Genomic DNA, 14,616 nt, shown 5'->3' on the forward strand with positions numbered 1-14,616 from the left:
GATTATGCAAGGGGGAGAGATCTGGGACCGGTTGTAAGGTCGCATGACGGGGACGTCATATGCTTAAGGGGGGGAGAATGTAATACCCCGAGAACCCAGAAAAGTTAGTATATATCGAGGATAGTGTAAGAAAGGAAACAACACCAGCTGGATACCTTTTGGGCTTAATGTTGGCAAAGAACTCCCATGTTAAGCGTGCTTGACCTGGGATAATCTAGGGATGGGTGACCCCCCTGGGAAGTTCGTGTAGGCCCATCAGGATAAGTTGTTTCGGATCTTCCTATCGCTCGATCGGGATGTTATAGAAGCAATCGACGAAAGAATGACAACGGCGATCTTCAGGATTCGAAAATGGAAATTAAGTCTAGGACTAAAGGACAAGTGGCGTGAAGAAGATTGAAGAAAAGAAAGTAATATATAATCGGTGGTTAGAGAGGAAACACATTTCTAACAATTTTCTATACTTTGTAAAATGCTCTCAAAACGTTTCAAAAATTACAAAAATTGCCAGAAAAATGTTTTGGGCCATCTTTGACGTTTTCTAAATAGGAAACATCTAGAAAACGTTAAAACATCTCCGAGCCATTTCCATGCATCAAAGATCATACCACCATGGGTTACTTTTACTCTACTTGTCTTTGATACTATCATTTCCATATTTGGACAATCTTGTATGGATAATACTTCATGGATAATATTTCGGTATATATTGTGCCCAGTAATTTTAGGAATGAATAGAGTAGCAAATAAGTTGAGCCATTTGTGAGTTATTTTGTGTTCAACTTGACAAAAATTTATTCAAGTTCATTCGTTAAAGTAAATGAACCAACTTTAAGTGTAACTTTGAATCTTGATTTATAAAAGAGTTGAGCTTAAATTTAGTAAAATTAAACTCATAATGACTCAATTAGAAACTTGTGAGCATGTTTAATTAGAAGTTTTCAAAAAGCCTCGTGAATAGGCTGGTTTATAAATATATTATTTAACATAAAAATATCAAACTTTATAATTGTTTTTTAATAAAGACAAAACAATTTCCCTCTCTACACAAGATTGGGGTTTAATCCCCAATTTTTCCTCTTTTCTACATTTTTCTCAAATCTCACCTCATCTATTTTTCGTTATCCCAGTTGTCTCATTCGCCTTATTTCTCGCTACCATCGTTTGTCTACCTCACCATTGACATTGTTGGTCGCATTTGACTCCATCATCTTTCTCCATTGTTATCGTCATCTCTATCATTTATGTTATCTATTGTCATGTTCATTGCCTTTACCATTCGTCGTTGTGTTTGCCCCTATTAGTGTTGTCATCACCTTCACCATTTGTCATGGTTAACACTCTTGTTATTTTCCCTTTCTCTCACAATTCTATGGCTATTTGTTGACCTTATCGCGAGCTCGAGTTGCTCGAGTCACCTAAACCATGTCACGGACTCAAACAAACTTTCAAGCTCGAGCTCAATATTTTTCTACTAAGTCAAGTTTAAGCTTAGCAAAACTCAACTCAACTCGATTGTAACCCTAGTAATGAAAGGTGAAAATACATGTCTTTGATTACCATAAGGATAACTTTTTAGAGTTCTTAGGTAAAAATACATAGGGTAAATTTTACATATTATCTTTGAGAGTTGTTCGTAATAAATTCATAATTTTTTATTTAATTATTCATGGTAAAGTCTTTGAAACAATTATAATATCATTAACATTTTTTACCTCACTCTCAATAGTGCAAATTAGTAACTTTGAGATAGTTAAATTAACAACTCTCAAAATTTTTTAAGTTTTTTTTTTTTTTAAATGGCAGTGCTAGTGGTATGTTTTCTCTTTGTTAATTATTATAGTTGAAATTGCACAAATTGCAAAGCTATGAGTTGGGCGGTTTCGAATAGAGGGTAAATTTTTTGCACTATCTTTGAGATTTGATTAAATTATACTAATACTCTTGTATTTTAAAAAATGACGGAGATTTCCCTTTTAGTTAACTAAGCATGAAAATTGACTATTTTGTTTTTTATTTAAACAATGTATTATCTCTTTCTATAGCCTCTTTTATATATCACTCTTTCTCAATTTCTCTTTCCTTGTTTGGTTTCTTTTTTAGCACTTTCTCATTTTAGTCTCTCATTTCATTCTCTCGATGATTGGCAAAACTGACTACTAGCTCTATTTCAATCAACTTTACTTTTTATTCCAATTTATTTATCATGTTTATCGACATTAATTGAGATGGGAACCCATTGCAATAGGTTGGCGATGCATTACACTTGGTTGATGATGGGTTTACAAGTTTTTCCTTATTTTTGCATTGGAAATCTTATTAGTCAATAGGATTTCACTAGAAAAGCTTTATTGTGTGAAATTGGGTTTTCTCGAAAATCCATTGATTGTTTTCAGTGAAACCCTAGCTCCTTATTCTCCCTATCTCTCTTATTTGAATTTATGAAACTCCCGAATGTTCATTTATTTGAACACTTTAAGTTTGAATCAAACCCATTGAACTTTATTTTCAATCCCCTGAGAATCATTTAATATTGGGTTCTTTTTTGGATTCAAAGTGACAATGGAGGTGATTGGTCAATCAAACATAATTTATTATTATTTTTTCTTATAATTAAATTAAAAGAGATGGAGTTGGGATTGAGAAAGAATTAATAGTTATTTGTTAATAACAGAGGAAAAGTATTTCACAATTATAAAACTAAAGGAAGGTGTCTGTTAATTTAAAAAATACAGAGGTGGTTACCGCAATATAGGCAAACCTTAGGAGTGGTATATAAAATTCACAATTATTGTTTAGTTATTTGGAGTAAAGCCTTTAAAACAATCAAATTGTTACCAATCTTTTTACCACAATCTAACCATGCAAATTAACAACTTTGATAGGTTGGTTTAATAATCCCTTTAATTTTTTTTTAATTTTTTTTAAAATATAAAATTTTAGTGTTATTGATATGTTTTCTCTTTTTTATTAATTATTATAATTCAACTAGCGCAAATCACTAAGCTAATATCTTTGATAGTTTCAAACATATGTTGGTTTGATTTGAAAAGCACATTTCAAATCATTTAGACCAGGTATTACACACCCTTAGTGGATTTAGACCCAAATTTAAATCTTTCTAAAAATTATATATTGAAATAATGAAAAACAATAGAGTTAAATAATTATATTTAGACACAACCTTAAAGGTTTTCTTTGAGAGAAAGTTACTAATGGAGTGGGATAAAATAAATAAAATAAAATGACAAAAATAAAATATTTTTTCTAGTTAGAGAAAGAAAGATATGGAGAATATTTTTTTTCTTATTTAAGAAAGCTATGAAAATAAAAAATTACTAAGAACAAATGTTATATACATTTTTTTTCAAGATGAGATTTGAATCTTTATATAAATATTAAGGGCAAAAGTCAAATAAATTATTATTAAAGAGTTGATATATTATTCATGTTAAACAACATTACAAGGGAGTAGAGTGCATGGGGTGGGTCGACGAGTATAGCACAGCGGTGGAGTGCGAGAGAATTTGAGGCCCGTGTAGGACAACATAATGTTGTTTGACATGGGTAACATATTTATAGATTTTAATTTAAAGATTGATTTAATTATTATAATTTTAAAAAAATCAAATAAATTACTATATTTTTATACTTATAGTCAATTAAATTATTATATTTCAAAAATTTTAAGTACAATTACATCTTTTCACACTCACCCCGACTGTCAAAAGTTAATTACCCAATCCACTGCGATCCAATTTGAAGGCGACGGTGTATTGAAAGTCTATCAACCGTAACAGAGGGGTAATAAGGGAGATATGATCAAGTAGCAGGGATAACAGGGTCATTACAGCAAAGCCCGGAGCGGATAACATTCGGTTTGGATAGCCCCTTTCGTCGAGTCCCAGAAACGGGTCCTCACAAGTCACAACTCCAGCTCCGAAGCTACCAAGTACCAACAATGGCTTCCTCAATCTCTGCTTCCTTGCAAACCTGGTAAGTGTTATATGCACGTCTTATTTGTCTAATTTGGAATTGTATTTTACTTGGGTCATTTCAATATCGTGAGTCTGAGATGGTTCTTCTTGATTTCAACACAAAACCGGGTTTTTCTGTGTATTTTCTCTGAGGGGTTTAATTGCTATGAAATTGGATTCTTATGATGGATTCCTGATATGGGTATGCCGTCTTATATACTTGAACATGGTTTAGGGTTTTTGCTTGGTGTTTGTTGTTCAGTACATGTAAGGAGTTGTAGTTTTATGGTAACGCAGCAACTGTTCTCGTTTTGTTTGTGTACTGGAACATCATCACTTAATCTTATTGGGATGGAGACTAATTCCGAGAAAATCTTTGGGTGGGTTTTTGGCAGTAATTGTTATAGTTCAGTTAAGAATTATGGTATTTCATAATAGCATTAATGGGAGAGAAATGGCATACATTTCACAACTCCAACTTTGATAGAATAGTTACTCTTGATTGGTTGATGATTGGAGCATCTTCAGTGGAGAGTGAAACATTAATGGGTCGAAATTATGTATGATTGGTTGCTATTGATCAAGGGTGTTGGGACGTTAGTCTGAATCTAGAACTAATTTTGCATCATTACTACATTTGTTAGACTCAGTTCTCGTTTTTGGCACTCAAAACTTTTAGGTGTATTTTTTGGTCCCAGTTTTGCCAGTATGATTGGTCATAGTTATCATTGGAGAAGGGTATGAACTTCCTCTTTTGTGTAGCATTGGCCTTTTCAGGTTTAATTGATTTTGTAAGGGGTTGAACATAGCTGTTTGATAAATGCTCTCTCTCGTGGGCTGGTTCTGACTTAAAAGCTTCTGTGCAGAAAGAGCTTTAATGTCATAGTTATTTGCTCCAATGAAACTGATCCAAATTAATTCTGACTTTTAAGATAATTATATTCATTTCATGTCAGCAACTTGAGATCGGCATTTTGGGGAGAAAGAAATGGGATATGTGTTTCAAGCACTCCCATCACTCGTGTTGGTTTTATGAGGAAGTCTATAGAATGTAAAGAATCCAGAATTGGGAAGCAACCAGTTGAAGTTCCATCTAATGTGACAATCACTTTGGAAGGTCAAGGTTTGCAAGTGAAGGGTCCTCTAGGGCACCTTTCACTTACCTATCCACGTGAAGTAAAAGTTGAGAGGGAGGAGTCAGGTGCCCTTAGGGTTAGAAAGGCAGTGGAAACAAGACGGGCCAATCAAATGCATGGTCTATTTAGGTAAGATCACTTCAATTTTGTTTTCTAATTAATTTAGTTATGTATTCATGCTTGGAGATTTATGCACCTCCTTTGTTCTTGATATCTGTTTATTTTTGTAATTTTAGGACATAATTTGATTTGAATATATGCTGGTAGATCTTGTTTATGTAAATTCTTGTAGCAACTTTTCTTAATGCATGGTAGGAACTAGGAACTTTTGATAAATTTTTATTAAAAAATTATGGGGGAGAAGATATTTGTGTTGAAATTTTATGATTTTCATGGTGTCCATGCGTACAATTCTCTGAATGAGTGCCAAGGTGATTTTGTTGTTCAAAAAGAGTAAGTTGTAGAAGACTCTATGAGACAAGTTTGCTACAAATGGTAATAGTGATTAATCTTTTACCATGCCAAGTTACCAAGAGATGGGCACTTTCTGCAAAATGCAATCAGAAAGTACAGGCAGAACCTACATTGCTAAATAATTTCAGGAATTTCAAGTGCTATAACAGAATAATAGAGAATTTCCATCTGACAGCATGAATGCAGAAGACCCGTGTAATGTGAAAATCTCTCCTCTCTCTCTCTCTCTCTATATATATATATATATGTATGTATATTGTTCTTTCTTGCACTACCTTAACTGGATTTCATCATCAGGGAGCTGATGAAACTACACTGTTGTCACCCCTAAACTCTGCAAGCTGATTGCTTTTGTTATATTGGAAGAGCAACTATTTTGAAATCGTAACAAAGGCACTCTGTTGAATAAAGTGCAACATTATGGAGCATTTTAATCATCTTTTTCTTTTTCTTTTGGCTTAGAATACAAGCCTGCCTGCTTTGGTTTCCTTGAGATATCAGCGGATAATAATATCACCTCCCTCTCCCCATAGGGGATGATGCTGCAGGGGCCTACCCTGCATTCATCCAATTTGTAAACTTGAATATCTTTCCTTTTCTCAGTATATAATATAATATATTTATGCTTATGGATGGATATGTGTTTACTGAAGAAAACAGAAACAAAGGACCAACTCAATTTCATTGAGGCTCTTTAAACTGAAATGAGAAATTTATAATGTATACTATTTGTAACAACTTTTAATCACATTCACTTATGACTAACAGATGCATGGTTGAGTTAGAGATATAATAATTGAAGAAAATGTGAATTTCATATTACTTTGTTATTTTTCCAGTCACTGCTGGGGAATGTTATCGATGACTTTCTCTGGTGTCCCCTGTCATCTTGGATGCATCGGAAGCCTTGAGGTTCATTGGAATCTTTTTTTATTTTCTTTGTCTTTTGTAGTCATTAATACCAAGGAAATCTGTGTTGTAAATGCTAATTGATGAATGTGGATTTGATTAAGCTTTCCAAATACCATTTTAGCAATTCATATGAGATAGAGCTTACCATAATGTTGTTGAAAGAAGGCTAAATAAAACACTGGATGTGGGGTGTTCTATGCCCTTTTCTTAGGTCTACTCTGTTTCATGTCAGGACTCTCACCGATAACATGGTGGTGGGTGTATCAAAGGGATTTGAGAAGAGACTCCAATTGGTGGGCGTTGGATATCGTGCAATGTTGGAAGGAAAAGACTTGGTTTTAAATCTAGGTTTCTCTCATCCGGTCAGGATGCAAATCCCAGACGGCTTGCAGGTGAAGGTTGAAGACAATACAAGAATTGCTGTAAGCGGATATGACAAGTCCGCTATTGGCCAATTTGCTGCTTCAATTAGAAAATGGAGGCCTCCAGAACCTTACAAGGGTAAAGGTGTGAAGTACGCGGATGAGGTAATACGTAGAAAGGAGGGCAAAGCTGGGAAGAAGAAGTAGCCTGGCTTTGCTATTCTTTTATCTGTTTTTGTACTAGTTTAGCTCAACTGCATTGCTTGGATCGAGTACATGAGACTTAAGCTTATCAATATATTTAATGGATAGTTCATCTTATTTGTTTCCATAGATGCTCATGTCATGTGAAGCGCAAGGCACTCACATCATTCTTCTTGTAGGTAGATAGAATCCTTATTTCTTGATGACTTGTCATCTTATATCTTATTTGTTCTTGTTGATTTAATCGCATATTTTTGCTTATGGTTAAGAGGCAAGGCCAGCAGTGCACGCTGGAGGTTTATTTGGTCATGTATCTTCTTTGTCATGATGTCTTAAGACTGGGTTTCTGTCTTTATTTTATCGGTCAATCTCTAATATGAAAATTTTATTGGTCCTCGTGACACTGTTGATAAATCTAGTACCAGTGTCATGTCATGTTGACATCGGCGTATTGCCTGAAAATTTAGAATCTGTCAATGCATATCAAGCTTGAACATTATACACGTTAATGTCATATCATATATTTTCTTAATGTAGTATTAAACATAAGAGAAATAATAATGAAGATCATATCACAAATGTCTTATTGTGTCTCATGATATTAGTTTTATAACAAGAAAGATTGTATTATTAATCTTTTTAACTCACATTTATAACAATTCTTGACTTCGTTTTAGTTCATAAACCTCCGCATATTTCTTCAACGAAACTTGTGGTGATTTAAGTGCAAGTTGAACTCATATTCATCTCTACTCCTCTTAACAATTATGCATTTAATATATTTTTTAAATAAATCATTGATTTTCTTTTTAAATTAAATAAATCATTTAATTCATAGAGGCTGGGAGGAATTAACCCCTTTTTTAATCTTTTCATAGCATTTTGACTCTTTCTATTAGTGTTTTTTCGTGAAAATTATTTATATTTCATATAAGTTTTATTAAACTTAATGAGAAGTAATATTATGACAAATATTGATAAGATTTTTATATATATCCTAAAATTTAAAAAGAAATTATACACCTCATGAAAAACTACAAATTGATTTCGAAATAGGTCGTCTTTCTATCCGTCGTAGAATAATGGGAGAAATTGAACAAATCCACAATCCCTCTCATTCTTGACGTCCATCAAAAAACACATGGCATGAAGAACTACTTGAGAATTATTAATGAACATGTGTCTAGATTAATTATGATTGAAGCATTTGTCAGGACTCTAGAGACTTTTCGTGTTAGTATTATAGCACAAACAATAATATCAAATAAAAAATTAAGCTTCTTATTGTGTTTGTTCTTTTTTTCCTAAAGAAATGAAAAAACAATAAAATACCAATATGGCCTTTTAAAACTGAAAGAAAAATTTTGTAGGACAGCCATAAGATCAGTTTTGTTGTATGGCTCAAAATGTTGGACACTCAAATACCAGTATAAGCAAAAGACAAGTGTAGCAGAGATGAGGATGTTAAGATGAATGTGTGGCCATATAAGAAAAGATAAAATTAGAAATGAAATTATTCGTAATAAGATAGCGGTAGTGCCAATCGAGGAGAAGATGAGAGAGGCTAGACTAAGATGGTTTGTTCATGTGAGAAGGAAACCAAGAGACGCTTATGTGAGGAGAGTTGATGAAATGAAACAATTAGTCAAAAAAAGAGGTAGAGGCAGACCCAATAGACATTAAAGTTTGATATGAAGTGTATGAATCTAAATGAAAATATGATAAAAGATAAAAATACATGAAAGTTTAGAATTTATATAGCCGACCCCACATAGTGGGATAAAGGCTGGATATGTTGTTGTTGGTCATTTAATGATGTGTTCATTGAAATATGTGTTTCTTTTATTTATAAAGAATTATAACTGTTAAATAGAAATAAAATTATATTACATGGACTTATGAATGTTTTGCCACTATATGATAAAAAGATAACATAAATTAATAAATTTATCAAATAGCTTTGTGTTTTTGTTTTCATAAATATATCATTTTCTATAACAATAATCGTTTATAAACAAATGAAAATGAAGTTCTTATAAGAACATTCATGGTGCTAGCTTTGAAATTATGTGGATGATTGGGTCATTTCTCTCTCTAGAAATATAAACAAGATGTGGCATTGTTTTATCTTGTGAATTAATTAAATTAAAACAAGGTAATAATCCAAATTATTAGATTTGAATGGTTAATTAGATGTTCCATTGGTTACATATAGTTACCATTATACAACCTAAATAATGTTTTTTGTGACCTATTAGTCTTTCTGTCTTTCCTTTGTCTTAAATGATGGTTTCTAGACTATGCTCGTGCATTCTCACACTTTTTGATGTCGAATTTACCTCAGATCATTCTTGCACCTTTGCATTTTAGCTTTCTTTTGAGTTCTCACGCCTCATATGCCTTTGATTCTTGTGTTTGTTTTTTTGCATAAAATTTTGCAATTTTTGTTTTTCAAATTGTACATCATTCAAAACTTTTACCACTTATACTTCGTTTCTCATTAGAAGATGGAGATGCGCTCGCTCCCCAATCCTTTGTGAATGGTGGATGGGTATTATGCTCGCTCTCCAATACATTGTTGGTAATGGATACCGGATTATTTTTGCAATCTTTACATTTTCGGTTCTAATCCAGTCGCATGCATTTTATGCTTTTGACTCCAGGTTATCGTTCTTGTGCATCTATGTATTTTGATTCTAGGTTATCCTAGGTCATTTTTGTGTTTTCAATTCTTAGTTCAATCTTATGCATCTCACCCCTTTAATGCTAGATCTTTCCTTTGGCATTCTTACGATTCTTGTAATTTTAAATTTTTGGACTGTCCTCGCCCTTTGCTCTTCGGTTTTTAAACCGTTCTCACGCTTTAGTGTTTTTACTTTTTATACTATTTTCATGTTTTTAGCATTTTTTATTTTTAGACTGTTCTTACACTTTAGCGTTTCAATTTTTTGAATAATAAGTCCTATATCGTTCTCCGTGTTCTACACTTCAATACTAGGCTTTGCTTGTTTATCAGAGTTTTAACCCTTTTAGTGCACTCATTGTTTTTGAAAAATAGAATACACAAGGAGGGAATTGCAACAAGACAAGCATCATTTTATTCTTGCATCGCTTAATGACATACATAAATGTTTAAAACTTTTAACCTTGCCCATGATACTTCCTTAAAGCGTTCATACACATTTTGAATTATTTCATGGGCTTTAGGTCTTCGAGCAATGTGATGTGCTTCTTGGAAAAGCTTATTCTCCTTTACTACTCTTCTCGCCTTAAATTATGCCTCTAGCATTCGGGATAGTTAATATGTTCATCCTTCTGGGCTTCCGTGTCCACAACTTCTACCAATTTTCGTTTTTTGATCAAAGCCTTTATTTTATTCTTTAAGTCTTGGCACTTGTCAATGGAATAGCCATGTGTACTGTGGAATTGGCAAAAAGCCTCATGTTTCCTCCCTATAGGCTTGTCAATCTTCATAGGGAATTGAATAAGGCCCGATTCTTCAATGGTTGCCAAAATGTTGAAGCGTGACTGTGTGAGAGGGGTATACTCCTTGAACTAGAGTCGGAAAGTACCGTCATGTCTTTTAGCCTTCTCTTCCCTCTAATTTGTTTCTTCATTGGAGTTTTTTCTTTTTCTCTTCTGATCCTACCTTCTTTTCCTCTAACTATTTGCATTATTTTAGCCTGTAATATATATTTGTTAGCTTGAGCAAACAAATCTGCCAACGATGTAGGCTGATCTAGAGCTAGGGATTTTTGCAATAGTATTGATGTTGTCCCTTGGAGCATTATGGTGGTTGCCATGCCCATTTGTAGATCTTTCACTTCTAATGTTGTGTTTCTAAAACAATAACATATTGTCTAAAAGCTTCTTTGCTACCTTGTTTGATACTGAGCAAATATGTGCAATCCTTCTTTTTGAGGTTGTTAAAAGCCTTGATGAAGAACTCCACCCTTAATTTGTCAAAACAAGAGATGGATCCCTTAACAAAGCCATTGAACCAGGTGTGGGCATAATTTGTTAAAATCAAAGGAAAAGCCCGACACATGATTGCATCCTCCCACCCATGAAGTAGCATCAGGGACTCATAACTCTGAATGTGGTTGTGAGGATCGCCCTTGCTCGAGTACGTAGAAAGTTGCAGCATTTTGAATTTCCTTGGCAGGGGTCTATCCATTATGGATGATGCAAAAGGGAGGACAAAAGGGATTCTCTTTAGAGGCTAGTCCTTAAAGGTATGGAATAGCCTATTTTGCTTAACACCTCTTCAATCATTCTCCTCATGTAGGTTGTTCCTTGAGTGTTATACATTGAAAGGTTATCAGCTTCATTATTTTTCCTTAGTCTTTTAACAAAGTTCGGTCTTTGCCTATGGACGTACTCGCTACTATTTGTAAGTGTTCCCTTTTTTTAGGGCCTTGCCTATCATCCCTCAGTCTTCGACAACCCTCATTCCTCTCTTGGTTTTAATCTTGGCAGGGAAGGAAAGCCCGTGGGAAGGTCTTTCATGGTAGACACCTTGATTGAGTTCCTTGAGAAAGATAGAACCGAGACTAAGTGTCCGAGGTAGCTTCTTGGTAAGAGCTATTTTCAGGTACCCCTCTGTAAAGTCCTTTGTGGTGGAACCATTTTAGATACAAATTTCCTCAAGTTGGGTGGTAACATAGTATAAGAGACCATGTTTTGTAATACCCCAGCCATTTCGCAAAGCATCCTCATCCCTTCCTCATGTTGTTGTAAAAGGGCTTCAGACTCTGCCCAAGGGACCACATACAGAACTTGCTCAAATGAGCCAAGGTGACTGGTGTTAGAGTGTGAGATTCAAAGATTATTTTTTAACAAATGATATCTTATAAGGGGTGGTTGTCCTTCACGTGAATGTTGATGAGTATAGGGTGGTTAACCCTTATCTGAATGCTGATAAGTAAAAGGTGGCTAACCCTCATGTGAGTGCTAAGGGTGCCCCTCTATACGAGAGAATGTCTCTTTCCTAAGTGAGTGAGCATCACAAGAAAGGGTTTGTTGCTTGTTTCTTGTTTAGGCCATTGTGAGTGAGTGTTCTTTGGGTTTTTTTTGTTGGGTTCCCATAAACGACATCAATTGTTATTGTTTAGATACAATAATAAATTTTAGTATGTGAAATCATCTCAAGGCGTATGAAGGTGACCTTCTGGGATGGCAGGTTTTGTATGGGAAACCCCATCGAGAAGGTAATTTTTAGTATGGGAGACCCTCTCAAGGAAGTGTACAAGTGACCCTATGTAATACCTCATATTTGTATGAGGTTGCTACGTAATTTCGATAAATTTAGAATACCGAAAATTGGTTTGATAGAAATTATAAGTACTGAATCGACTGTAGGGAATGTCTCGGGGTGAAATTTTTTAAGGAAAATGATAGGGTCTCGATGAGCGTTTCAAGATAGGATTTATGGTATCGAAAGAAATTGGATCGGGAACAGTTTTCGATACAGCTGTTATTTAGGCTGCAAAATTGAATTGTCGTAGGGGACTTTCAGGAAGTCAACGGAAACCTGAGGGGGCTTTAGTTTTTCGTAATGAACAACCCTTCAGTAGTTTCGAAATGAAATGATAGCCTAGCGAGGACACTGGGGTGAAATCTTCATTATCGAGTAACTTTGAAGTTATTAATTTTGCGTTGTAATGCAATTTAATTCAGCATTTGAGGGTGTATGGAATTGTATAAGTGAAATAGAGATGAATTTTTAGATTAAAATATGTATTTTTTCTATTATTGTAGTTTAATATATAGTTATATAATATGTATTCGTGGGCATGTGTGAGGCCATTCATGGCCATGCCTTGCAACCTTCACTCCATGTCCTGCTATCATGATGGCTGGCAATAAGGTTGATTTGTACGCAAAGAAAGTATGGACAAGGCAAGTGTGAGGCGATAGAAATGGTTATGAAATGGAGGAGATGTGAGCAAATGAAAGCAAGAAGAAAATGACAGTGAAACGGAAGCAAAGGAAGAAGGCAGCCGCGGCAATAAGCTATGGCCGAGAAAGGCAACGAGCAAGCGACTAAGAGATCGCGAGGGAGAGGTCGGCCGAGGAGTGGCCGTTTCCAGTTGCCAAAGGCAGCCATGGCAGATAAGGAAAAATGAAGCAGCAACAGGGAGGCCGATTGCGGCAACTGACGGTGCGTGTGTGCGTGCAGGTGAGGCCGAAGGCCGGTGCAGCGGCCAACGAAGGCCTGGCGATAGGGCGAGGCGACGACTGGGCATGGCGCAGGTGCTGCTCGCGTAGGAGGCAGGGGAGAGAAGAAGAAAAAGAATAGAAGAATAAGAAAAGAAAAAGAAAAAGAAGAAAGAAAAGAAGAAGAAAAAGAAAAAAAAATGAAGAAAAATGACGTATGGTAGTTGCAGGGGCAAGAGGAACAAGAAGAAGGAAGGAAACAAAAAAAAAAAAAAAAAGAAAGAAAGAAAAAAAAAAAAAAAAGAAGAAAAGAAATAGAAGAAAAATAGGAAAAATTCTCGAAAAAATTCTAAAAAATAGGAAATGAATATTTATTAATATTTCAGATATTTTGGGCAAGAAAATGGTTCAGGCTCGAGTTTCGAGAATATGACTCGCATACCAAGGAAGCCAGAGAGGCCAAGTTAAGGTAAGTAAAATTTTTTAAAAAATTTCAAAAATTTGGGAATATTATTTTATGAATTTTTATAGTGAAATATTTGAGAAAATATTTAGTTTGGATTTATTGAGAAAAATAGGAAGAAATAGAGTGAAAAATAAAGAAAATACAAGAAATTATGAAAAAATAGGTTTTAATGCTTATTTAAATAATTATGGTGATTAGGATGCTTTGAGACTTAAATTTGAAGTGACTATGCGAATTTTGAGGTTGGCACGCAAATCGAGACGATGCACGAATTTTGAGACAAGGCACGAATATCGAGGTAACCCGATAAGCTTGAGAAGGTAAGTGGTACTTCTCAACTGGATTTAGTTTATGAAAAAAGCTTGGTTTGTAGGTGATTTATGTTTCAAACCCTGATCCTTGGGGATACTTTCATCATATTGACATACTCTGATATGTATCCATCACGTAGACTGCATACATGACATGAGTATGAAATGCATAAATACACGTTGATATCATTGATCATGCGCATGTTGTCCATTGGGAGTATGAACTGACACCACTACTTTACTAAGAGTGCCCCCATACACTTTGACTTCGAAAGATATGGCTGTAAAAATGTTGAGTAGAATGAAAGGGTGCAGTTGACCCCTACGAATAAGTAATATATTGCATACATGCATGATAAAATATTTTGTTCCCTTACTTAGATTACTTAGATGATTTATCATCTAACTTGGGGTTTGCCTCTGAAATATTCAAACGTTCCGGATGGAGATTGGAACAGATACGAGAATGAATGAGGCATAAAATGACATTTAACAAAATGCATGATGAATTGAATGATGATTGAGATGTATGTAATGCAGCCTATGTATTTAAGTTTTATTACTTTGAGTTCTGAACGTTTTAAGGAATAATGATGTATAATCCTATTTAAAGTT

The 14,616-nt window shown here is 34.5% G+C and overlaps 1 protein-coding gene across 1 annotated transcript; it reads left to right on the forward strand.

Annotated features, from left to right (window-relative positions):
* The first annotated feature begins 3,828 nt into the window (after positions 1-3,828).
* On the forward strand, positions 3,829-7,182 carry LOC127791379 (50S ribosomal protein L6, chloroplastic). The gene is made up of 3 exons (XM_052321211.1): positions 3,829-3,996; positions 4,934-5,242; positions 6,732-7,182. Exons 1-3 carry the CDS (start codon positions 3,962-3,964, stop codon positions 7,066-7,068), a joined length of 681 nt encoding a protein of 226 aa, XP_052177171.1. The 5' UTR covers positions 3,829-3,961; the 3' UTR covers positions 7,069-7,182.
* Positions 7,183-14,616: the final 7,434 nt, after the last annotated feature.

This window comes from Diospyros lotus, chromosome 15, assembly GCF_014633365.1.
Source record: "Diospyros lotus cultivar Yz01 chromosome 15, ASM1463336v1, whole genome shotgun sequence".
In the NCBI taxonomy this organism is placed as follows: domain Eukaryota; kingdom Viridiplantae; phylum Streptophyta; class Magnoliopsida; order Ericales; family Ebenaceae; genus Diospyros; species Diospyros lotus.

What these genes read in the sequence shown, in the direction of transcription:
- LOC127791379 (XM_052321211.1), top strand. Translation starts at nt 3,962, where the DNA reads ATGGCTTCCTCAATCTCTGCTTCCTTGCAAACCTG. An exon ending in TCTGCTTCCTTGCAAACCTG is followed by an intron (nt 3,997 to 4,933) that starts GTAAGTGTTATA and finishes ATTTCATGTCAG; the next exon opens with CAACTTGAGATCGGCATTTT. An exon ending in CAAATGCATGGTCTATTTAG is followed by an intron (nt 5,243 to 6,731) that starts GTAAGATCACTT and finishes GTTTCATGTCAG; the next exon opens with GACTCTCACCGATAACATGG.